The sequence below is a fragment of the Perca fluviatilis genome, chromosome 4 (assembly GCF_010015445.1).
Source record: "Perca fluviatilis chromosome 4, GENO_Pfluv_1.0, whole genome shotgun sequence".
Lineage (NCBI taxonomy): Eukaryota > Metazoa > Chordata > Actinopteri > Perciformes > Percidae > Perca > Perca fluviatilis.
The window spans coordinates 19837860-19862353 of record NC_053115.1 but is presented as its reverse complement, the minus strand read 5'-3'; the positions used below and the strand labels follow the sequence as shown (position 1 = coordinate 19862353).

At 38.9% G+C, this 24494-nt stretch overlaps 5 protein-coding genes across 11 annotated transcripts; 2 read left to right on the top strand and 3 right to left on the bottom strand.

Moving 5' to 3' along the window:
• The first annotated feature begins 871 nt into the window (after nucleotides 1-871).
• tardbpb (TAR DNA binding protein b) lies at nucleotides 872-6007 on the top strand. Of its 4 annotated transcripts, none has more exons than XR_005638980.1 (6): nucleotides 872-1635; nucleotides 2251-2414; nucleotides 2509-2649; nucleotides 2730-2918; nucleotides 3011-4074; nucleotides 4743-6007. XR_005638980.1 is itself a non-coding variant. In XM_039797976.1 (6 exons), the coding sequence occupies exons 2-6, from the start codon at nucleotides 1395-1397 to the stop codon at nucleotides 3500-3502; spliced, it is 1227 nt and encodes a 408-aa protein (XP_039653910.1). In that variant the 5' UTR covers nucleotides 872-1182; nucleotides 1299-1394; the 3' UTR covers nucleotides 3503-4680. The 4 variants fall into 4 exon arrangements, 3 of the variants coding, with proteins under 3 accessions (XP_039653910.1, XP_039653909.1, XP_039653911.1); XM_039797976.1 differs by lacking the exon at nucleotides 4743-6007 and having other exon boundaries at nucleotides 872-1182; nucleotides 1299-1635; nucleotides 3011-4680; XM_039797975.1 differs by lacking the exon at nucleotides 4743-6007 and having other exon boundaries at nucleotides 3011-4680.
• On the bottom strand, nucleotides 5725-10768 carry cenps (centromere protein S). The gene is made up of 5 exons (XM_039797980.1): nucleotides 10630-10768; nucleotides 8937-9060; nucleotides 6391-6424; nucleotides 6187-6253; nucleotides 5725-5976 (listed from the first exon to the last, which is right to left on the bottom strand). Exons 1-5 carry the CDS (start codon nucleotides 10657-10659, stop codon nucleotides 5866-5868), a joined length of 366 nt encoding a protein of 121 aa, XP_039653914.1. The 5' UTR covers nucleotides 10660-10768; the 3' UTR covers nucleotides 5725-5865.
• Nucleotides 10769-10824: 56 nt separating this feature from the next.
• On the bottom strand, nucleotides 10825-12528 carry rbp7b (retinol binding protein 7b, cellular). Its single transcript, XM_039797979.1, has 4 exons — nucleotides 12403-12528; nucleotides 11876-12054; nucleotides 11597-11698; nucleotides 10825-11346 (listed from the first exon to the last, which is right to left on the bottom strand). The coding sequence occupies exons 1-4, from the start codon at nucleotides 12473-12475 to the stop codon at nucleotides 11293-11295; spliced, it is 408 nt and encodes a 135-aa protein (XP_039653913.1). The 5' UTR covers nucleotides 12476-12528; the 3' UTR covers nucleotides 10825-11292.
• A 14-nt stretch (nucleotides 12529-12542) lies between these two features.
• Nucleotides 12543-14323, top strand: LOC120557543. The gene is made up of 6 exons (XM_039797978.1): nucleotides 12543-13036; nucleotides 13157-13219; nucleotides 13319-13398; nucleotides 13502-13632; nucleotides 13712-13778; nucleotides 13871-14323. The coding sequence occupies exons 1-6, from the start codon at nucleotides 12786-12788 to the stop codon at nucleotides 13948-13950; spliced, it is 672 nt and encodes a 223-aa protein (XP_039653912.1). The 5' UTR covers nucleotides 12543-12785; the 3' UTR covers nucleotides 13951-14323.
• A 676-nt stretch (nucleotides 14324-14999) lies between these two features.
• h6pd (hexose-6-phosphate dehydrogenase (glucose 1-dehydrogenase)) lies at nucleotides 15000-23190 on the bottom strand. Of its 4 annotated transcripts, none has more exons than XM_039797971.1 (5): nucleotides 23134-23190; nucleotides 17690-18356; nucleotides 17468-17585; nucleotides 17069-17338; nucleotides 15000-16949 (listed from the first exon to the last, which is right to left on the bottom strand). In XM_039797971.1, exons 2-5 carry the CDS (start codon nucleotides 18329-18331, stop codon nucleotides 15604-15606), a joined length of 2376 nt encoding a protein of 791 aa, XP_039653905.1. In that variant the 5' UTR covers nucleotides 18332-18356; nucleotides 23134-23190; the 3' UTR covers nucleotides 15000-15603. The 4 variants fall into 4 exon arrangements, with proteins under 4 accessions (XP_039653905.1, XP_039653907.1, XP_039653906.1 ...); XM_039797973.1 differs by lacking the exon at nucleotides 23134-23190 and adding an exon at nucleotides 20779-20954; XM_039797972.1 differs by lacking the exon at nucleotides 23134-23190 and adding an exon at nucleotides 19197-19341.
• Nucleotides 23191-24494: the final 1304 nt, after the last annotated feature.

The window sequence follows — 24494 nt, the reverse complement described above, 5'->3', positions numbered from 1 at the left end:
CATCATGTCAATACTGTTACTGTTACACATCACATTGTTCTCGTTTCAGAGAACAATGTGATGACACACGGCGCTGATTCAACAATGCAATCAATGTTTACATTTATGTACATCTGAAAACACGCATCGTGATACAGTCTGTGATCGTGATGCAGGCAGCGGTTATTATTGTTGAAAATAAGGCGATATAACAGAAATGAGATCATTTCAATTTAAGGTAAATCCTTCTGGTCAAAATAGTTATTGAGACATTTGCGTCAATGTGGAATGTAGGCCCAACTGTACAGATCTTTCATTCAAAGTTAGTACGGTAAACTTGTAGTAATGTTAACTGTCCCCATCTCTGCCATAGACTATAGATACAGTGTATAATGATCTCTGGCAACCAATGCAAGCTAGCTACCTAACGAAGCTATTGTGTTGTTAGACGTTATTATGTTATGTAACCCACGCAACTTCTAGGAAAGGCCTGCCGTTCAATAGCATTCACACACTACTATTGGCCAGGCGTCCTATCCCCTGCCCAATCGGCTATCCTAACCTTAACCACTCGAGGTCTATGCCTAAACCCAACCAATCGAGCTGCATCGTAGGGCGGGCCTTTCCTAGAAGTTACGTGGGTTTGTCATAATAACGCGTCATGGGTGTAGTGGACGTACTCAACCTGGCCTACCATACTTTTTTACGGGGGTAGGAGCTAAATAAAATTGATTATCAACAATACAACTAATCGAGTTGAATTACGTTCTATACAAATAATCACATTATTATTACAACGTTATACTGATGAATGATTTAGTTACTGCTTATATTAACGACACACCTCCATGAAATGAAACCGCCCAATCCAATGACGTACTTCCTTTTTTCGCTTAGATAAAGCCATTTTGGTAGGCCGTACATGGTGGTTTCACATTTCGCCTCGTGGAAAAAAAAGAAATATATTCCCTTACTCTGCGTTTGAGACGAGACGAGCCTTTTGTTCCGGTTGGATAACGTTATCAGGCTCATTCAAGCCATTTGGAAAAAATCTTGTTGTTGGATTAGCTACATTAGTTAACGTTACGCAGTTTTAATTAGCTAGCGCGGTCGTCGTTCAATTTTGACGACACAGATCCCCGTCCCCGTCTCGAACAAAGGAACAGAAGGCCGAGGCACGCTTGTTGGCGCGATCAGAGCGAGGTATTATCTATGAATTAATTTAAAATTAAACCCATCCTAACGCCTGTTTGTGTTTTATAGTATTTAAACTTGAAACGTTTTTTTGTTTTTTGTTTTCTTCTCAACTATCACTTTAGCCTGACTCCTTGCTATTGTGGTCAACTAGCGAGCTAACCGTTAGCTTTAGCATTGTTTTGATATAGCTAAGCAAGAAGTTTTATTTTTGGGGCAAAATGGCTGAAGTATACATTCGAGTAGCCGAGGAGGAAAATGAAGAACCCATGGAGATACCTTCCGAGGACGACGGCACTGTTCTGCTTTCAACGGTGGCAGCTCAGTTTCCAGGAGCGTGTGGCCTACGCTTCAGGAGCCCCATTTCTCAGTGCATGCGAGGAGTGCGTCTTGTGGAAGGGATTCTACACGCGCCAGAAAACGGATGGGGAAATGTCGTGTATGTGGTGAACTATCCAAAAGGTAGATATGAGCACATTACATACAATTTTTTATTTTTAACGTTACGTAACTCCCAAACCGAACAGGTGTGGAAGGGTATTTATAATTCATGATGTAGCTTCAGCACACTGAAATAGAAGACAATAGCGTGACCTGCAGTTTGTCCACGCCCCAGAAGTGCGCTTTGAGACATGAGCTCCATTCACAAAAAGAACTACAGCTTAAAATATTGCCATAAAGTTAAATTGACCCAAAAGAAAAACGTTGCTTTACAAAAACTTATAAAACAAGTTGCGTGTGTTGTATGTTAAGCTAGGTTTACCTAATAAACGATGTGCAACTTAGGTCCTGACAACTGCATAACCATTCATATTAAATCATGTGAAATGCATGCATGTTAAACCCCATTTTTTAATAATTGGTTGGACATAAAAAGTAACTGCAAAAAAATATTTGCACAACAGTGGAAACAATGGAATATATTGTGTATATTTTGTTGATAAAGTGAATTTAGTTTTGCTCTGCAGTTATTTACAGTCTAGAGAGAGAGTAGTGATGGCAACCAAAAGTCGTATCTCATAGCTGTAAGGTTAAAATACAATGAATTCCTTCCTCTGTTGATCACGTTTTTTTTAGACAACAAAAGGAAAATGGAGGAAATTGACGCCTCCTCTGCAGTGAAAATGAAGAGAGGGGACATGAAAACATCTGACCTGATTGTACTGGGTCTTCCTTGGAAAACATCTGAGCAGGACCTGAAAGACTACTTCAGCACATTTGGAGAAGTCATCATGGTTCAGGTATAACATTGGCAACCATAATTAAACACACATTGCTTTGGGTTGTATGTGGTGACAATTTATCTTCATTGCTGTTTTTGTTTCTTTCTTTCAGGTAAAACGAGACACCAAGACTGGAAATTCCAAAGGATTTGGCTTTGTGAGGTTCACGGAGTACGAGGCTCAAGAAAAGGTGGTCTCCCAGCGTCATATGATTGACGGGAGATGGTGTGACTGCAAGCTTCCTAACTCAAAGGTGAATTTGATAATGGCAGTGCTTATACCCATACAATATGGCAATACATGTTTTTGTTGTTAATACTCTATAATCTGTAGTTCCCTTTTTGGTTACAGCAAGGTCCAGATGAGCCAATGAGGAGCCGGAAAGTGTTTGTTGGCCGTTGCACAGAAGACATGACCACTGAGGACTTACGGCAGTTCTTTATGCAGTATGGAGAAGTTACAGATGTCTTCATCCCTAAGCCATTCCGTGCTTTTGCCTTTGTTACATTTGCGGATGATCAGGTATACTGTTAAAATGTGTGGAAACTACTCCCTGTTGTAGTGGTACCATTGCCCTGATTCATATCTTTATTTGTTTGTTTTTTTTCTCCCAGGTTGCCCAGTCTCTCTGTGGAGAGGACCTAATAATCAAAGGTGTCAGTGTTCACATCTCAAATGCTGAGCCCAAACATGGCAGTAGGCAGTTTGATCGTACGACACGGTTTGGGAATGGTTTTGGAGCTCAAGCGTTTGGAAGCAGCCGTAGTGGGTTAGGGAGCAGCACTAACAGTAGTCTGGCTAATTTTGGTTCCTTTAGTCTGAACCCTGCTATGATGGCTGCTGCTCAGGCTGCTCTGCAGAGTAGTTGGGGGATGATGGGTATGCTGGCTAGCCAGCAGCAGACATCCACCTCAGGCAGTGCTTCCAGTGGAACAAGCTCTAGTAGGGACCAGAGTCAGTCTTTCGGTACAGGCAACAGCAACTACGGCACCAGCTCAGCAAGTCTCGGCTGGGGAACAGGGTCAAACTCTACAACCAGCGGTAGTGGGTTTAGCACAGGTTTTGGGTCTAGTATGGAGTCAAAGTCATCTGGGTGGGGTATGTAAGTTAAGTGTTTGTATGGTAAGTATTGTGACGAAGATGAGTCTTTTTTCCAAATTTATTTCTGGTGTTGATGCGTATCTGAAAACTTAACACTTTTGTGGAAGATGTTTTGTACATTTGGAAAAAATGCTAAAGATTTAATTTAGAAAGTGTTTAAGTGAATTGTTTACCAGGATGTCTGACTAAAGTGCTATTTTTGATGTCTCATTTGTTATTATCCATTTCAACTGGATTCTCTAATGCATGTATTGTGAAATGTGATAACCATTTTGAAAATGCATGAATGTTTGTGGTTCACCATTATCCGGCTTTGTCATCGACTTAAACGGCAATCTTGCATTGGAAAGAATCTGGTTGAAACCTAAATGTTTTTAGTACAACTTTATTTGCAGTAAAGTACTGTGGAAAAGCCTTCATTGAAATCTCTTCTGCAGTTCACCTCTCTTCCATTTTCCTGTGAGGAAGCTCCTCTTTGGCAGCATTCTTGGGGTGATATCGGTATCATTCTCCCTCTTCCCACCTGTAAATGCTATGCCATCAAAGAACGGCTTCACTCCGCATGTTCTAAGAGACGGTGGGTGTTTTCACTTTTATCCACTTTTAAATGGAAAGAACTGCGCAACTGACATTTTAAGAACTGATGAGTGCGATTGAGGATGGCTTGTGGCGAAGAGTGAAGCGATGAGTGAGCGAACGGAGAGACGCGTGAAACGGACTGGTTGTGCAGTGAAAGAGCCCAATTTGACTGCTTTTTGAATGTGTGAGTGGAAGCTGCAGATGCTACGAGCGCCTCCCCCTAACATGGACTTTCTTTAATTAGTACTTCAAGAGATTTTTTTTTTTTTTTTTTTAAATCTTTGCAAGTTTTTCCTTACTCTTTAAGTATGTCGATCAAGTGCAGAAATATCAAAATGTAGTGGAATGTTGTGATGAATTTGTATTGCTTATATTATCTGATTTGAATGCTGTATGGTGTGTGTGCTTTCATGTTATTGAACTGATCTGTAAGTGTGTACTTGATGTGGATGACACCTGCTGAAGACTCTGGGGGACGTGAGTGATAGTGTGAGAACGTGGAGTGGTGTGTCCAATGATTCCCAGTAGCTCTTGTGTTGTTTGAGGTGTTTAAAACCTGTCAAATGAAGGGAGTTCTAATAAAGTTCATTTGAATAGATGCTTAGTTGATATTACTTGGGTCAGTTTGTCAAATAAAAAAACATCTAATTCGATTCACATATCTAGGGACCTTGGGCTCTGCTGGTCGAGGTCTCCGTTTGAACCCTGACTGAAGTCTGTTCTGAAGGACGAAGACGGAAGTTCCAACACTTTCAGTGTGTGGCCTTCTCAGACATGACATGGGGTAGTACCTGTCTTTTTGCTGCTTTTGATGGCTTGTCTGAGTGAATGATCCCCTTTTTGACTATCCACAGCTACTTTTAAGGTGGGGAGGGGAGAGTTATTTTAACCTTAAATAGATGAGTTCAACAATGTGGCATCACCTCTCCAAACTGTATTGTCTGTCCCTACTCTGGCTTAAGTAATAAGACCACTAATGGCATGTTGCTGAGCTTAGGAATTTATTTCACTTAGTGGTCACTTCATTAGGTACACCTGTACAATCTATTGCAAATCAAAAGTTTGCCATAAATTTTACCTTCATGAAGTACAAAATGCTATTTTGTTAAATGTCTAACATTAACTTTGAGGTCATAGTTGTTGTACTGGACTAAATTATATAGATGCATGTTTCCAATTAAAACTTGACCTATTTACATGAGGGGGGGCACAATATTAGAATCACCACTGAATATACTGCAGACCAGTACAACGCCACCACTAACTATGCAACTGTCATAGTTTATGAAAAATATCAATTAGGCAGGTGTATTGAATAGCACTGGATTATCCAGGTTTACCTAATAAAAGTGGTCACTGAGTATGTTAGTTTGCCTGACAGTCTTAATAGTACCTTTATGGTTTCCCAAATTGAAAAATACATGTTTAGTTCAGAGAAACGGCAGGTATATAATTTAGTAGTTGTAGTCCGTCACTTTGACAGAAAATAGCCTTTTTTGACTCAGTTCATACATAATCTTTATTGTATGTCAAACCAGTGCCAAATGCACTTATCACCTGACATTGCATCAGCAGGTCCTAAGTTATTTTCTCCAAATCATAAAACTAAAGTAATATAAAAAAAAATCTCATGCTGTGGAATACTTGGAAAGTTGAAATGCATCATTTCCCATAGCATCCTATGGCACATTTTATTACACTTAACTTATTGTCATGTATTAGTCAGCCTTCATGTTTATTTTAATGTTGGGCACAAGTGAGACACTGCAGGCCTGCCTTTGTCTTGTCCTTATTCTCTGCTCTCCTCCGTGTCTCTGCTCTTCCTCTTCCCAGCATTCTTCTTTTTCAAATCCCTCTGCTCCTGGTTCAGTTCTTCACTTTTATTTTGTATGTAGATGGACTGAAATAAATAAAGGCAAATTAAACATTAAGTTTGCTGTCTGCTGTAGAATATATACCCCTACATAGTACCAGTATGTTATATTATTAGGATGAAATGTTTGAGTGGTTTACATTGACTGGTATAACTTCATGTATTTGATTTTGTCACATTACTTGACGACATACATGAAGAGCTGTATCATTTCTGACAACAGCGGAAATAACTCACCAATGCAGTGCTGCGACGGGCTACAAGCTTTACATCTTCGGAAGACACTGTGCTTCTTTTAGCATGCCTGAAATCGAAGTTGAGATTATAAATCGGATGTATTATGAAAAAGATAATTATACTAGTCTAGTCCTATTTTATAAATTAAAAAAGGCAGTACATGGTTAACTCGTCCATTAATATAACAAAAATAAAGATTCTCACCTTGCAAAGGCCTCCAGGTCTTTAGCAAATACATCTGAAAAAAAAGTGAGGGGATGTTGAGTTTAGATTGACACACACAATTTTGGGTTCACTCAGAAATTTCCATTCCACTCCATTATAGACAGAATACCAGCTGAGATCAGCTGCATTGTTTTTTTTAATCAGGGCAGCAGTTTTTAGATTACAGTATGTGCTTACATAATTGCAAAAGGGTTCTCCAGTGTTTTCTCAGTTAGCCTTTTAAGATGATATCAGATTAGTAAACAGAATGTGCCTTTGGAACATTGGATGAATGGCTGCTGGTAATGGGCAGTGTAGATATTGCATTAAAGATCAGCCACTTCTTTCTACAACAGTCTAGAGTACACAAGTCAGAATATTAAAGTTCTTCATAGTCTGGATCAACGGAAGTACATTTCCAGGATAATAGACTTTTCAACGGCAGACATGTTGACATGTCATAGTAGGAAAAGCACAGGTGTATTCAAAACCATTACTGATGGCTGCATTCCACTTAGGAGAGGCCCTGGTATTGTGCATGCTGACTCACTGAAACAGCTCACTGGGACACTTGATGGAATTGAGCCATCGATAAGGTTATCAATTTCAGCTGTGCTTTTCCTACTATGACAAGTCAAAATGTCTGCTGTGAAAAAAAGGTCTATTGCCTGACATGTCCCTCACCTTCAGCTCTGTGTGTTGCCGTTCTCTAAGGCCCCGTTTACACGAAGGGAAGACACAGATATTTTCCTGCGGTTTGGACTCTCATTTACACGAAAACCCAGTTTTTAATCACAGAAAACGATTATTTCTAAAAACTCCGGTCAGAGTGGAGATTTTGGAAAACTTTGTTTGCATGTAAACTGACACAAACGGAGGTTTAGGCAGCCGAGAAAGAGGAAGTGATTGGTTGCTGTTGTTGCTATTGTCGGGATTCTGATTGGCTAACGTGGGCTTGCTTCGTTACAATGCCACCTACAGGTCTGGCATGCTCTTGACGGCATATATACACAGATACATATAAACAAACACTTTTCTGAAAACAGAGGCTGAAATGTCCGTTTATGAAAATAGCCGGCCACGTGTAAACGTAGCATAACACTGTTCGCTACGTGAAACAACCAACTTTGAGTTAGCAAGCTATACGCTGAAATGGCAAGTTTTGAAGAAAATTTGGATAGTGCAATCAGGCAGGTCTGCTTGGTTCCTTCTGGGAATAATAATTTTAAAGAATATGTTTATGGCGTTTACTATCTAACTGGGATGTTTTGGGAACGATTGGTGGTGATTGCTGTGGACGAAGTAGTCACGGCGATACACTGGTAAGAGCAAATTACGTTTACCCGTGTATCCAGCTAATTCAAATAGCTCACATTACGGGATTGTGTGAACAGTTAATATTTTATGTGGCGTTTGCTTTTGTGGGGTGCAAATGTTCCACCAAAACAAGTTCCTTCCCAAGGCCAATAAGTAAAGAATCCGTCGCTACGTCTGGAACTTAGACAAGACGACTGTGATAGGTTTAAAGAAATGCAAACAACCCAGACCGTTTTTATTGTTTTTCCTCCTATTCCAGAATATATGTGTGGAGTAGCCAGACCTCACTCCACAGCGCTGTGTAGTGGTAGAATGAGTTGATGCTGAGAAATATATATAAAAAGGTATTGGTGTCATTAGGGCATTCTGGATGGGAGATTAAATTGTTGTACCGAGCTGCATGCTGGTGGAGAACATGTGACAATTACGTAAACAATTATTTAAAAAGAAAACTGCATACACTACAATATAATCCAATTCAATGTAACAACAAACCTATAAATTATAAGCTTTAAAAGGTATTACATATTTCCAGTGGTGGAATGAGGTACCTTTCATGAGTATTTCCATTTTATGCTACTTTATACTTTTATTTCACTACTGTCAAAGGGAAATATTGTTATTTTTACTGCACTACAATTGATTTGATCTAGTTATTAGTTACTTCGCAGATTCTGATTATTAATACAAAAATATCAACAAATAAAGTATGATGTATTGGTATAGATTACTGTAACTTGAAATCAGCTCCATTTTTTCCAGCTGCAACATTAAAGTGATGCTTACACATTAGTGCATCACTAATTATAATCCAATAATCTAAATGACATTATTCTGAAATGGGTTATTCTGCATAGGGAGTGCTTTTACTTTTGGTACTTCAAGTACAGAGCAATTATTGGATTGCACAAAATGTACAAATGTACCCGATAAACTTGTAACTTAGATTCAGGTGACTGGATCTGCTGTAATGATATGGGAGTAAAATATTTAGCACACGTTGCACCTATAGAGATTTTAAATCCCTATGGTTCAGTTGGACAGATAACACTCAACAAAGTTTGCTTAACTGAACAAATATAAAACAAAAGAAATCAATCTATCCAAACAGCAAACTAGATGTGATTCATAAATTGAAGCTGTACACTTGACAACAGGATGCCTAGGAGTTTTACCATTTGGTATGCACTGCATGTCTCTGCTGGACTAACGTTAGTTGCGACACCCACCACACTGTCTGAATGCTGTCTCGGCTATCGCTGCTATGACTTGTCGACTGAACTCTCTCCGGTGGTCCTCTCCCATCCTCTGACACAGGCGTCCCACCGTATAATGGACTGCTGCCTTTAACCTCTGAAATTCAAAACATGAAATCAGATTACAAGAAATCAATAATGTATTAATATACATTAGGGCTGCAACTAACAATTATTTTCATAGTTGATTGATCTGTTGAGTTGTTTGGTCTCTAAAATGTCACAATGGTGAAAAATGTGAATCAGTTTCCCAAAAGTCCAAGATGACATCCTCAAATGTCTTGTTTTGTCCACAGCTCAAAGATGTTCAGTTTACTGTCACAGAGGAGAGAAGAAACTAGAAAATATTCACATTTAAGAAGCTGGAATCAAAGAATTATTACTTTGGTCTTAAAAAAAATTACTCAAACCGACTAACCCACGTGTCAAACTCAAGGCCAGTTGGCCAACTCCGGCCCCTTGCAAATTTTGATCTGGCCCTTCATTTCAATTTAGGTTCACAGCTAATTTTGCCCCAACTAGTTGTGCACCATACCCCCCCCAAAAAAAATAAAAAATAAAATAAAATCAAGAAACCGTTTTTCATACTGTAATTATGCGACACTGCCGTGCAGAATTTGACCAACTTTGAGACTCAGAATCCCCCCAGAATAAATATAAATATTAAGGCTGTGGTTGTTGTGAGTCGGCTGGGTGGTAATGTTTGTTTTTCATGACTTGCTAAATTCTACGATGGCTAAGAAACTTTTTTACTGACTTTTTTTAGGGTTTTATGTCGACCAAACTGTGTGGGAGAAAGCTATATGAGACATGCATACAAAGTTGATAGACTTTTTTTGTTAAATAAAAGCATGTCACTAAACTCAACATGTCTGGCCCTTATTGTGATCGTCATTTCCAGTGTGGCCCTTAGTGAAATTGACTAACCAATCGATTATCAAAATAGTTGGCGATTAATTTAAGAGTTGACAACTAATTGATTAATCTTTGCAGCTCTAATATACATTATTTTACCTGTCTGTTGCTCAGTGGTGGAACGTATCTACTGCAAGTACATTTACTCCAGTACATTACTTAAGTATACATTTGAGGTACTTGTACTTTACTTGAGTCTTTTCTTTTCATGCCACTTTCTACTTCTTAGCCTACTCCACTACATGTCAGAGAGAAATATTGTACTTTTTACTACATTCAACTGATAGCTTACTAAATTACTTTACAATTTAAGATTTTTGCATACAAAACACGTTTATAAAATACGACGTTTTGTTAAAAACTAAACTACGCAACAATATATAGCCTACCCTACAATTAACGTTAAAGCTGAACTGATTAGACAATTCATTAATCACAGGAAACACATTTCCAGTTTCTAAAATGTGAGGATTTGTCTGCATTGAGTACTTTTACTTGTAATACTTTAAGTAGGCCTACATCTTCCAGATGACACTTACATACTTTTACTTAGGTAACATTTTCAATGCAGGGCTTTTACTTGTAACAGAGTATTTTTACAGTGTGGTTATTAAAGGGTCGGAATAATTCTTCCACCAATGCTGTTGCTGTACCTAACCCCTAACGTTAAATCACAGGCAAACGGAAATATAGCTAGCTGGCTAGCTAGCTATATTGTTATTAGCCGCACAAATTAAAATAACGTTCTTACCTGTTGCGTCTCGTCTTTATCGACTGACATCTTCTTGCGGAGAAACTTTCGACCACAGTGGCATCAATTAAGTAACAACGTTGAAAAAAAAATCCACTAAGGTGTGAGAAACATATCATGTCAAGTTGTTTGCTTGAAGCTAAAACTAGAAAACAAAAACTCGCGGCACAAATTCACCAGCAAACCAACAACTCCTGAGTTTAAGTGCATGTTTAATATACAGAACCACCTTGTGGCCCGGAGGAGGTACTGTAATGTTTAAGAATTTAATCCATTGACTGTAGATATTAAAATTAACAGTCTATGATTTGATCAGACTCCTAGTCTATTACACTCAAATGACATGCTCTTTATAAAGCATATGAGACATTGTGTGGCTTATGCCAACTCATTTTCATTCAATACTGTGAATGCATTTCTCTGAAGTCTGACATGGTTTTAAAAAAACAAGATCACAAAAGAGGAAAAGAAATTAAATTTTGAAACAATCAAACAAATCTAGAGTACAAGTTATACTTAAAACACATCAAGTAATTGTTCATACTTGCATTTGTTAAAACATTTTGTGATTGTAATGAGCGCTATGTCAACTGGAAATATACCATGTTGTGATTGTACTGAAGTGAAAGATCAAAATAAACACAAAATAGAAAAAAAACTAGATCACAGAGTCCTTTTATAAACTTGCTTGCAGACTTGATCCTCACAAGTAAGTTCCTGAGGAGAGAAAACATAAAAGTTGTACAATTTTCCAACAAACAATGCTAAAAGTGAGCATGTGACTGAATGAATTGTATCAGTTTTCAGGGGAGAGCAAAATGTTCTAATGTATAGAACTAATTAACATTATAACTCTATGAAGCCTTTAAGTCCACACAATAGTATACATCAGCATATGACAAAGTGTTGATCACGAACACTATCTGGACTGTCAGGTGCCACCAGAATAAAAACTGCAGAGTCATACCAGATGAAGCTCGTCTCCCTGAATCCAGTGAGTCCACCCTCGGTTCTTCTTTTCTCCTTTCTGAACACACACCAGCTTATCATTTTCCCAGTTCACCACAGTCTGATAGAGAACAAAAATGAAATAACAAATAAAAGCTACATAGGCTATAAATATGGTTATGTTGCAGTAGCCTACAGCCACAGAAAAGTCATTTGCTTGCTTTTATTTTCTTATATTGTGTGGTAGTGAGCACACATTCACATACATTTTGTGACCACATTTTACTAATGTGATTACCTGGCATGACCTGTTGTCCATCCCTTTAGTCACTTCTGTGACCTCTTCTCCAATTTTGAATGAACACTCGTAATTTCTGAAAGTAGTGAATGTCCTGATTGTGAAACTGTCTCCATCTTGCTTAATCACTTTCTGAGGCTTCAACATCGAGGCAATCTTGCGTGTTGCAAAATCAATGCCTGAGTGTAAAAATCAGATGAATTTGTTAACTTTACCCTGCTACCACATCCATCATGTTCTGAGCAGAAAATAAATGAACAATTACTTGTTTCGCACAATTATAGACAGACAAGACAGTCAGACAGACACTTTATCGTCCTTTTCTTAGTACATTTTTGTCACAGTCTGAATCAAGTCTTTTCCATCTAATTTATAAAAATGATGCTGAGAACAATTTTACATTTACAAGAGATAAATACTCGGTCAACTAAAGGCCTACATAAGGGTTTTCATCATATCATAATTTAACATTCTTTGAAAGACAAAGCTCAAATATCAGTGTGTATGAAGAAACAGTGTCCACTTACCAAGTGAGACCATGTATCCCTCAAAATTGACATTGCTGACAATGTCCCATGTCCCGCTGTAGTTGACAGGCATCTTTAGATGTTTGTGTGACTCTCTGGAAGACTCAACAGCACCAGGAATTAATGGGTGGGATGCTTCAATTGTGTGTCAATATGGGGCAGGGGTGATATGTGGCCGGCTGCAGATATTTTGGACACACAGAGGAGCACTGGAGGGCGGAAACAGCACTTTTTACACATAATATGAGGAAACTATTCTGTTCCTGTTAAGCATGCGCCTCTGCACAGGGCATTATTCTTAAATCGTATGAGTAAAATGTATCTTTAACACTTTAATACAGACAGCCAAAGGCATAACAAAAATAATCTTCCAGCTTAAATGTATGTGGAGATGTTGGGCTTTCAGTGAATGTAATGCAGCAGCAGTCTTTGTACATGTGCAGCGTGACATACAATCCTTCCTCCTGGTCACATTTGGAGCTGATGGCAGTTCTTCAGCTGAACACATCCCACCATCCGGAGTAGCGTTACAGTATAATCTGCCTGAGTGTGTGACACCCATGTTTCTCTACATGCTAATCTTTATGGCGTATCATAGCAGCAGATGGATACCGAGGAATCAGAGGCTAAAATTGTAAGTTCTGTTTTCATAAGTCATCAAAATGTGTTAGGATCGGATGTCTGTTAATTTAAACATTCTCATTGCAATGTTGTTGTTTTTTTACTCAATACTGATGTTTTATTCCATTTGTAGTCAAATAGTGAATGCAGTGTTCACAGCACTTGTCCTGGTCCCTCAGTTCTACGTCATGGGAAGGTAACTAGGACACAGGTGATGGCATTGAGCCGTAGAGCTCATGGGTCATTTATACAAGAGGGAATGTGGCATTAATCATGGCGTCCGTTTTGTTTAAAGGCCCAAATCCTCAAGATACTGTAGGCAGCCTCTTCTGAATAACCTGTCAGCCTCAATTGCCTTGTCCTTCATAGCTTCAGGTAAATCCCATCACATCAGACACATTTCAAAAACACATGCATTACATACTACAAGCAAAAAACAAAGGATTAATATAGACATAACTTCCAACTCTTCCAATAGGGTTTTCAGTGATATTCACATTGATAGACCCAGTTCCTCAGAGCTTGTGGGCCTCCTATCATGTGTTTGGGCTGCTGACATGTGGACAAGGACTATGCACGACCATCCTGACTCTGACAGCAGCAGCATGTGTAAGAAAAATACTGAAGAGTTATTAAGTTCTATAGAGAAACTGCAGCATCAAAATTATTCATCTTTGTACATTTACAGGCCAAAACCACCCCTGAGCTGTACTACATTTCCCTGACTTTAACTGTCGCTTCTATTTCAAGTACAGGTGAAGCACATTTCTTATAAATTACAAGGGGCGATTCATACACTGGATTTTCAGTTCAAAGAAAGGAATAACACATGCTTGTGTCTGTTCAGGTTTCTTCATGGTGAGAGGAGCACTCTGGTTGACTAACAGGAAGCTTGCGCCGGACCCGAGCAGAAACAATGAGCAGTGAAGCAGTCCAGCTCTCCCATGTCGACATCTGATACTCCACCTATTAAAATTTCATGTGGTTTCCATGCCACTAGCAGCTGGTAACTTCAAACCTGGAATGTGACTTAATCCTTCTCACGTTTTAATGCTCACTTCAGAAAAACATCACAAAGCAGGTGTTTGTCTCAGCTGTTTGCTTTTATTTGTTGAAAGTGATATTTCATTGAAAAAGTACACTCTAAAACAACTGAAAACTTATAGTAAAAAGGAAATAATGCAATATTAGAGCTGGGCAATATATCGATATTATATCGATATTGTGATATGAGACTAGATATCGTCTTAGATTTTGGATATCGTAATATGGCATAAAGTATTGTCTTTTTCTGGTTTTAAAGGCTACATTACAGTAAAGTGATGTCATTTTCTGAACTTGCCAGACTGTTGTAACTGTTCTATTATTTGCCTTTACCCACTTAGTCATTATATCCATTATATATTTATCTAAAATCTCATTGTGTAACTATTTTGTGAAAGCACCAATAGTCAACACTACAATATCGTTGCGGTATCGATATTGAGGTGTTTGGTCAAAAATATCGTGATAATTGATTTTCTCCATATCGCCCTATATTACATCCCATGGTGCCAATGTGATGCTTCTAAGTGCTCACCTCAGAGTGCATGAAAAATATATTTTGTAGATGTAGTGAGTGTACATTACAAACACGTTTTCAGTCTCATTTCAACTTGTTCTTAACAGACCCATAATGTTTGTATTCTAAGACCGTGATGCAGGAGAAGGTCTCCTCTCTTCAGCTGAAATCAAGATGGATCAATCAAGGACACAATAACACGACTGCTGAAACGCAGTTGCTTTAAAATTTAGTAAGAAGGCAGATAAATCAGCCAACCTATTGATTGAAATAAACCTTCTCCTGTTTGGACTCTGTGTCTTAAAAAGCACGGGTATCAGATATTTTAAATGGAATGTGAATGGGTCAGGAACGTGAAGTATTGTACCAAATATTTTCAATTACCATGAAATTAACATGAAACATGTCAATAACAAATGTTTGTGTTTCTATTATTAGCGTACAAAGAAAACAATACAAATCAGTGTGTAGTTTACACAGCAAACTGCATATTTGCAAATTCACAAAATCACCTGAGATCATACAAGATCAACAACTTTCGTAGAAATTGGTTTTCTGTACCAGTTGTTTCTGACATCAGATATGCATATACTGCTATACATACCTATGTACATACCTTGTACTTGTAAATGCGGACATGCATACTTTATGTATTTGTCTAGATTGTCACTCATCTCACACAATTAGGTTAAGATAAACTATTAAAAATAAAAGTCTGCATATGCATCACACACCCCCACAGAAAAAGATTTGAATGAGGTTTAAACTTCCAATTAAAAAAAAAAAAAAAAAGGACCATACCAGTTGTTTTACCTCATTAACTACAAATTGCAAATACAAAAAATTCCTGCCACAAACCTGATAATGTTGCATAATGTAAAAAATTGCAGCAGTAATGTTAATGTGATTTGTGGTTATAAGTTAAAACTTGTAAACCCACTGGTCCTTAAGTGCTGGCTCATACTTTCCTTTCAACCAGCCAGCTGTCCAAAAACATCTGTCTGATAGGAATGTAATTCCTACCCTAAAAGTGCATCATAATCTATATACCAAACGAGTCTACCGTCAGCAGGCTTCACCCCGGTGACAGGCCACTTGTCTGGGTTGTCCTTCACTCGGCTCAGCTGGGTGATCAGTTCATGCTTGCCTTTGCCCATCACTAAAAGAGCAACCGTGCGAGCACGGTTAATGGCACTGAAAGTAAGGCTCATGCGTTGGTGAGGCTTGACAGGGCTCTCAGTGAGGGCCACCAGACTTTCCCCATGTTCATCCAATCTACTACCAGGGAACAGAGAGGCTGTGTGGCTGTCATAGCCGACTCCCAGCAGTACAAAGTGGAAGCTGGAGCCATTGACAAACTTGCTGACCTCTTTCTCATACAGCAGGGCTCCTCCATCCTCTTCCACACATAGACGCTGGTTGAGCTGCACTGGCATGGGGTGGATGTTGTAATAGGGTATCCTCACATGTTGCAGTAGATGGTCATGCATGCCGTGGAAGTTGGAGTCCAGTTCTGTCAGTGGCACGCAGCGCTCGTCCACCATCCACACGTGGGTGTTCCTCCAGGGGAAGGAGAAGTGGTGCAGGGCCAACCTGTGGAACAGAGCAAGGGGAGTGGATCCACCAGAGAGGGCAAGATGGAAAACGCCGCCCTCATGCACTGCTGCCTCCGCTGCTTCCTGAATGTCTGCAGCTAGCCTCTCCACCAGCTCCTCAGTCCAGGCCGACACCATGTCAGCACCACGAAATTTGCCTTGCATCACTTGGAAACCTTTTGCTGACATGTCGCCCATCTGATCAGGGCTGATTATCACCACCTCACTGTTGTAGCCAATGTCTTTCCCTTTCACACGAATGTCCAGAAGGTCTCCGTTGTCGGCACCCCCGGGGTAGATGCGGGGAAAGGAGTTGGCTAGGCTATTGAGTAGTGGTGTCCATAAGCCCCAGGAAGCCAGCAGGTTTTCAGTACTAATGAAACTGTTCTTACGGCCAGCAAAAATGTGGGAAATAAGTTCGGAATAAGCTTCTCTCTGCTCTGTTGGAGTTTGCACATAATAGTCTGAAATAGGCAAACCTAGAATATTGACATCTGTAGGCTCGGTCACTTCCTTCCACTCACTGTCCATTAAAACTGGCTTGAATAAATTCTTACTGACAAGAATTGCTGGATATTTAAGGCTGCCATGCCCAAAGTAGAAAACTACCTGTTTGGGCTTGCAGTGGACACTGTTGTGGTTCTGAAGACAAAAGATGTCATTCTTGAAAAGGATGCGTGCATATCCCACACGCTCATCCAACATCTTCCCTGAGATCAAAAGAATTGGCACACCTTCGTACTGGGCATCATCGATGTGGGCCAATACAGCTGGTAAGACACAAACAGGGTCACTTATTACTAGAACAACTACATTTGTTGTATAGCAAGTGTTTTACAGCAGCAAAGAATACATCAAGTCATAATGAATAAAAAGAAAAAGCGGTCACCTGCAAATGTTGGTGTCAGACAGACGTGATCTTTTGTCTTATTCAACTCCTGCTGAACTGCGGTTTTGTATGCTTGGTACTGGCCGACCACAGCTTGACTCTTCCCTAAAGGCAGCATGGAACTGAAGATCTGCAGCTTGTTTTGGAGGACTTCCTCACTGCTGCTCAGATTCATGGGAAGCCTCATGGTCAACTGGGTCATGACCTCAGTCATGTGGTTCTGGAGCACATCTCTGATCACCCCGTATTGGTCATAGAAGGGAATACGACCTTAAGGATCAAAGGGGGAAAGGGACCCATGATTATTGCATCTCAGGAATTCATATTACTTTTTACAAATCTGAAAAGGCTTAATTGCAACATCAATAATGGGTTTTTTTTCGTTATTTTTAAAATCACCTTTCACATCGAGGGTCTCTTTCATTACGATCTCCACTCTCTCGATGTGGTGCTTGTTCCAGATGGGATCCAGAAACTTCTTGTTCTCTATCCTGAATGGAAGTATCTTTGCAACCACCTTTTCACAAATGCAGAACAAAAACAAAAAACATACCATGAAATCAAAACATCTAAATTACAGAGTTACGGGTGAAAGGAACATACTGTGTAGGATTTTCTGACCTGCTTCCCCAGGTAATGGTCGATTCTGTACATTTCTTCATCCTTCAAGCAGCTCCCGAGCTGAGATGCAAGTACCTGAGCACTCCGGAAGTCGTGTCCGAAAGGTTTCTCTAGCACCACCCTCAGCCACGCCCCGTTGGTCGGCCTGCAACTGTTATTTATCTTTTCAGAAACATCTGCGTATGCAAAAGCTGGTACTGAGAGGTAGAAGAGCCTCCCTGCCTCTGTTATCCCCTCTTGTTGAAGCTCTTGCTCAATGTGCTTGGCCAATTCCTGGTAGTCCTCTAGGCTCTTCAGCTGCCGATACTGTGCGAGCCGCAGGTATTGATCTTTCAGCAGAGCGCAGCGATCCTGCGATACATTCCTTGAGCAGGACACCGCCTTTAGGATCTCAAAGAGGACCGGTGTGGCCGCGTCGGCCGGTGACAGTCCTCCGCCGTAGAAGGAAAAGGTGTTTCCACTACTGACCTGGTTAACGTACAGCTCAAAGAAGCCCTGCCACAGGTACTTCTTTGCCAGATCCCCTGTGCCTCCTACTATCACAACTGAGACATGGCCGGGTCTCTGTGCCTCCGCTCTCTCCTCGCCATTTCCTCTCTGGGCACACAGAGTGACCAGAAGCAAGAGCACAGTCACAAACATGCTCTGGTCCTAACCTTCCAAACTCCTGTATGAACACAGTAATGAGAGACATTACATGTAGGCAATTATCTAGAACAACTGAGCAATAAAGACATCATATCAAGGCTAAATATAGGATTGACCCCAAGCGTGAAAAATATGTTTGTAGGGTTGCAACTAACGATTATTTTTCACTATTGATTAATCTGTTAACTAGCCTATTTTCTTGATTACTTGTTTGGTCTATAAAATGTCAGGAAATAGTAAAAACAAAAAAAAATTGCCTATTATAATTTCCCAGAGCCAAATGTGATATATTCATACGTCTTGTGTCTAACCATCTGTCCAAAACCCAAATATGTTCAGTTTACTATTACATATGACAAAGACAAGCAGCTATCCATCTGGTTAAAAGAGGCAAGAACCAGCAAATATTTTGCATTTGTGATTGAAACAATCCATTATCAAAATAGTTGCTGATCAATATTCTGTTGATAAACTATTGATCAGCCAATCTTTTCAGCACTACACGTTTGTGATAAAAGGCTAAATAAACGTTAAAGACGCTCTGTCCCTAAAACTAAATGAAATTAACTGAAAAATATTTGAAATTTGCCTGAAAAAAGTCCCATTTACATTTTTAACAATGCACACATAAAACAAATAATTAATATATAATAAACTGCTGTATTTCTTTTGTAATGTCAGAATTTCATTAACATTACAAGTTAAAGAGGTCTGATTTAAAAACCTAAGCACCATTACAGAGACATACTTTGAATACTAATGTAAACGAATGTAAACTAAAGCAACAGTTTATATAACCTTAAAATACACTGGAACTTACACAAATCTCCAAAGACAAAATAGATAAGCAATAAATTACTTAATAATGTCTCTTTCTCCAGCTGTTTTAATGTCCGTGGAGAGCTGGTTATATGGTGCAGGAATATTGTCATGAGTGTAATGATCAGTGGATACTGGTGGAGACTTTGCACTTTGCTCAGGGGCATTTAGCTTCCCGTACAAACGTTCTGCTGTTGATAGTGTGCTGGGAAAGTCCGACCGACTTAACGATGGCTTTGCAACAACATAAAAAAAAAAATGTATTTAGCAAGACAGGAAAGGGTGCAGCAAAGGCGAAATCGTCAGTCAGATATTGAGGTATAAGAGGGAAAAGGGTTTTCAGTAGGCCTAAAACACAGAAGAGTTGTAAGGTCTGTGCGCCAAGACAATTTGTGCTTCGGTGCACAGAACTGCCCACCGCAAGCATGTGTGCATTTTGACTATCAACAGTTTAGTAATAAATCAACTACACACCCAGTTTTCATAAGACAAGTGACAGAAACACAGATAATTTCTTTAAACGTGTTACACTAAAAAAGACCTGACCAGATGTGACCACCAACAACAGTAACACACTGGTTTATATTTAATCAGCGATGCTGCAATTTAAACAGACTCATTTACCTGTTTAGTAGGTCTGAGAGTGATCAACTATGCATGGTGTGCAGGATAAGCCACAAGCCCAAAACCTACTTGTGTGCTATCTGAGGACCTTAAAATATCTAAAACCTTTGAATGCCTTGTGACTTAAAAAAAATCTCAAAAAATATTATTTCTGCATTTCATTTGGCAAGCAACCAATACAGAGAGGCCAGTGCAAAGCGAGATCTAGTCAGTGTTTGACAGGAAAGTAAGATTTCATGGGCACTCCTCAATTATTAATATAATAATAATTAAATTAAACTAGTGTCATTTATTATAGGTATCAGGGTCCCAATAGTTTCAAAGAGTTGCAGCCTAAACTATGTGGACACCCTGTCTGCATATACAGTATATAACTTAATATTTATAAAAAAAACAACCTTGAATGTACGTATGTGCACCAAATGGCCCCGGCCCCTTTAAGAAAATGGGACACCAACACACATTTCAAATCATCAGTGTCTCTATGTAGATAATACGTCTTCTTTTTTTACATGAAAACAGACTCTAAATGTAAGGAATCAAAGCTTGTATTAGTAGACATGCTGCTCTAGCAATACAGAGCAATAGTTAAACAGAGGCCTAGATGTTATAAAGCTGATTAATAACAGAAAACATTTTATCCCCCCCCTCTAGGGAGACTGAAAATTGTACACGTTGAACAGAACACCCACAGTATAAAGCTCATGTCATGACTGAGTGAAACATCTGGTATCCCTGCGTTCATGTTTACACAGTAGCAATGCAAACAGCAAAGGCCACCTCATGAGTGCTGACTGCTTCAACAACACCTGGATTTTAGGTCTGATTTACTTTGTTAAGGATTACTGCAGTCAAAATATGCATTTATTTCTTAACAATAACGTTTGCCACATCTTATATAAAGATTAACAAATTCCTAAAACATGTACAGAGCAGCTGGAGAAATTATACATTTGCCAAACACACTTTCATTTAATTGCTCATTTTAAACTACATACCACTAGTATATCTATTTTTCTATTGACTTCTGGGCTTTTACTTGTTCTGCTGGTTTCCCCACAGGAATCAGTAAAGTGGCATATCATCTGAAAAGACAGACATCTTCATTCAGCTTTTGACTTCATTCTTCCTCCTCAGAATGTATCCAGTTAAGTGGAACACATGATTCCTCCTCAGTCACAAGCTGCTTTCATTTTCTATCAACAACATATCACACCACATACAAGCACCAACTTGATTATTCCGGTTGGGAGGTCGCGACTCAAAAAGGTTGAGAACCACACTGTTCTGACGTAGCCTAGATATTAATCTTTAGCAGTTTGCCAGCTCCCCCCCCAAACATTGCAATATAAACAATATAGAAAAATATATACAATACACTAGCGCTGGGCGATATAGAGAAAATCAAATATCATGATATTCTTGACCAAATACCTAGATGTCGTTAATTGCGACAATATTGTATGGTTGACCATTGGTGCTTTGACAAAATGTTATTTACACAATGATTTTTGATAAATAATCTACAGAAATTATGTAATGACTTAGTGGATAAAGGTAAATAATAGAACAGCTAGAACAGTCTGGTAAGTTCAGAAAATTAAAAAATGGGAAAATGGACAGACAAAAATGTCAAATTATGTCTACCAAACATTTGCTTTGTTTTTCATACAATATGGCATATCTGCTGAATTTGAAACATGGTTTAGCAAAAAAAGATGTGCAGTATTATCCTTGTGAATAGCTTGTGTACGATAAAGGCAGGCACCAAAAACCTAATTTCTTTCACATAGTGAAGATTGGAAAAACTTTGTTTGGCAGTCAATTTACCTGCCATCAGCACGTTTTCCTTTTCTGTGCTTCTATGCAAATCAAGCTGAGATAAAGTTCAACCTCTTGGTTCAGTTTCAATAGTCCGTTAAACTCAACACGTGAATGAGAAGGTGAAGACATGCAAACATAGCAAACGCTCAAACTGATAACACTGAATGAGCATGGCTTCCTGTAGCTTCAGTTTATTATTCATTTTTACTTACTAATGATTAAAATGAATTCACAGACAAACTGATTTATGATAAACACAAGCCAAAATTTAAAGGTCATTGGACATTTCCAGACTTTATATACTGTATTCATTTTATTTTTTTCAAATTGCACAACCGAATTGCCAGACACAAAAATAAGCAAGGAAAAAGGGCATAGCTTACAAAGAAATAGGTTTGTGAAATAGGTTTACATTTTTTTAAATATATTTCAACATTTTTGTTAAATTAATATTTGGATTATATGTGAAAATACCATTTTCTTTTGCCCAGCTGTTCCAGTTTGAAATATTGATTACTTTTACAGATTTGATTCTTTCCATTTTTGTGTTGAGTTTTCATGTGCCAGAAATGTTTTCCTCCATTTCCAAATAATCATGTGTTAAGAGCAGCTTAAATCTGTGACTCAAATTTAATTATCAATAAAAAATGATTATTCAAACTTGTGCAAGGCTTGTTAGACCTAGTCCATAAGTAAACATTTTTTAAATGTAGCGTACTGTCATTTTTCTAAACACTGCATGTGTGGACGGGATTCTTTTTTTGGGAGAACAAATGAAGGAAAACCCCCATTTAAAAAAAACAAAAACACACGTGTATGTGTGTGTGGACTAGTGTCTGAGCCCCTGACCCTCACAGTGTGTGTGTGTATGCCACTGCTGCAGTTCATCTTAAAAACACAAACACAAATCCAGTTTCAAAGGTTCCCTGAACGCATCCAGTTTGCACGTGTTGCGCTAAATAATGTACCCCCTACAAAATGTGTTTCCCTGTGACTGTAGTCTCGCTAACCAGGAAACTAAACATCACAACTCATGAACTGGGGGGGGGGGAAGAGAGAAAGAAGAGAGAGATTATTTCTCGGTGAGGTTTTTCAAACGTTTGAATGCAACGACATTATCTACAGGTATAAACGTACCAAACGTAACGTTAGCGCTCGCGAACGTACGTTAGCAAAGTTAATGATTATATCTCAAACACAAGAGTCAATGAACTGTACATATACTGTCAGTTCGTATATTGAGCTAGCTATATATTGAGCTACTTAGACGAAGCCCACTGGTTATTTCCATTGACATATATATTATTTCTAACGTTACAGTCATTCCCCCGTAACGTAGATGAACGATTCCACCTGCTGGCTGTCAAACTTGACTTCCGCTATCGTTACAAAATACACAATGCTCCACAACCCGTTTTCTAACGTATACGACTGCAATATCGATAACAAAACTGATATACGACTAAACTATAAAGAAACACATGTAAAGGCAACTGACAGACTGTGCAAAAAGTTAATTAGATACGAACCTGCCCCGTAGCATTAACCGGCTTGGGCTTGAACAAATACGCCGCTTCCTGTACCAGTCACGTGGTATGGTCCTGCTGCTGCTGAACATCGATATATAGCCTATGGCTGCTGAACATACCGCAGCTGTGTACCGCAGGCCACTGTCTGATGCAGAGGTTATAGGCTACTACATTTGTACTTTCAAAGAAAGATATAGCTATAATAGCATGCGTTAGATGGATAAAGTGTAAAAATGAGAATAGCATTTGGGACTAAGTCTGGGGGAAAAAGGTGCGTTCCGTCTACTTGAGCTGCAGATACTCTAGTGACTAGGCCTATCAATGCATTACCAGTGGTGGTCTCAGCCTAAAGTGTACCTAAGTGCAAGATTATCAAAAGAGGGAATTTCACAAATATAAGTTGTGTAGGTTAATTGTCAGTCTTGAATAAAAAAAGTAGTCTTTTTACAAGGTGAAATATATCAGTAAAGAAAGACATTTTCTGGGTTTCTGGCCAAAAGATGCTGTGGAGGATAACTCAATTTGATAATACAGTAGGCCGGCCTATATGACACATGGTCAAAGCCCTGACTATTATAGGTCAGGACCACTACAGCTAATGACTATTGTAAACCAGCTTGCTCTCTTCTCGGTGAAAGTAAGAATTAAATTGTTAAAATATAGGCTATCTTTGAAAGATTTCAGGTGCAGAGGTTGGTCCTCTTAACAACGGATGTTGTGTTGTAAAGTAGCCTAACCATAATGTGTTTTGTCCAAAATATGATACAAATGTGTAAACGTGACACAGTCTGTTTAGATTGATAATTGGTGTTATATACGATGTATATATTAGATTGGCAATTGATTAATACTTGTTAGATTGGACGTGGATTTAAAGTCATGGACTGAGTTAATGGATGTGGCCCTCGATGCACATGGGTCTCTCCGCCTTTTCATCCCATCTTTCTCTGCAAAAATGTAAAGTCCATAGGCCTACTTGCAGGGAATATGCAGAATAATTAAAGTCAAAGCAATATTACAAAATGCTTTGCACATTTCTTAGTAAAAGAAACATTTTTTTTCACGATAGAGGCCAAATGTAATTTTAACATAAATGAAAAGGGTTAGAGTATTGGATTATTAATCCCTGTTTTGTTGAGTTCAATACTTTAACAGAACAGATGACCTTTAGCACATTCAAATTCATTTACTTATGTAATGTTGATGAATAATTGACCACCTTATACAAGTCTTATATCAGCTGTAGTTAGCCCTGGCTGTTGCCTGTCACTTGGGGGCAGCTGTGTAGACTACAGTGTATTGTCCACACAACAGGGACCTCTGTTGGTGTCTGTGTGCTATAGCTGCTTTCTACTTGAGTC

Excerpts from the sequence above, each read along its gene's own strand:
- tardbpb (XM_039797976.1), top strand. The coding sequence starts at position 1,395 with ATGGCTGAAGTATACATTCGAGTAGCCGAGGAGGAAAATGAAGAACCC. Across the intron at positions 2,415-2,508 it reads GAGAAGTCATCATGGTTCAG|GTAAAACGAGACACCAAGAC; the intron begins GTATAACATTGG and ends TCTTTCTTTCAG. Across the intron at positions 2,919-3,010 it reads TTACATTTGCGGATGATCAG|GTTGCCCAGTCTCTCTGTGG; the intron begins GTATACTGTTAA and ends TTTTTCTCCCAG.
- cenps (XM_039797980.1), bottom strand. The coding sequence starts at position 10,659 with ATGTCAGTCGATAAAGACGAGACGCAACAG. Across the intron at positions 6,425-8,936 it reads GACAGCATTCAGACAGTGTG|ATGTATTTGCTAAAGACCTG; the intron begins GTGGGTGTCGCA and ends CTTTTTTTTCAG. Across the intron at positions 5,977-6,186 it reads CCCGTCGCAGCACTGCATTG|TCCATCTACATACAAAATAA; the intron begins GTGAGTTATTTC and ends TATTTATTTCAG.
- rbp7b (XM_039797979.1), bottom strand. The coding sequence starts at position 12,475 with ATGCCTGTCAACTACAGCGGGACATGGGACATTGTCAGCAATGTCAAT. Across the intron at positions 11,699-11,875 it reads TGGACAACAGGTCATGCCAG|ACTGTGGTGAACTGGGAAAA; the intron begins GTAATCACATTA and ends GTTCTCTATCAG. Across the intron at positions 11,347-11,596 it reads AGGGAGACGAGCTTCATCTG|GAACTTACTTGTGAGGATCA; the intron begins GTATGACTCTGC and ends TTCTCTCCTCAG.
- LOC120557543 (XM_039797978.1), top strand. The coding sequence starts at position 12,786 with ATGTGGAGATGTTGGGCTTTCAGTGAATGTAATGCAGCAGCAGTCTTT. Across the intron at positions 13,037-13,156 it reads AGGAATCAGAGGCTAAAATT|TCAAATAGTGAATGCAGTGT; the intron begins GTAAGTTCTGTT and ends TTCCATTTGTAG. Across the intron at positions 13,779-13,870 it reads CGCTTCTATTTCAAGTACAG|GTTTCTTCATGGTGAGAGGA; the intron begins GTGAAGCACATT and ends GTGTCTGTTCAG.
- h6pd (XM_039797971.1), bottom strand. The coding sequence starts at position 18,331 with ATGTTTGTGACTGTGCTCTTGCTTCTGGTCACTCTGTGTGCCCAGAGA. Across the intron at positions 17,586-17,689 it reads ACCATTACCTGGGGAAGCAG|GTGGTTGCAAAGATACTTCC; the intron begins GTCAGAAAATCC and ends ATTTGTGAAAAG. Across the intron at positions 16,950-17,068 it reads TCTGACACCAACATTTGCAG|CTGTATTGGCCCACATCGAT; the intron begins GTGACCGCTTTT and ends GTGTCTTACCAG.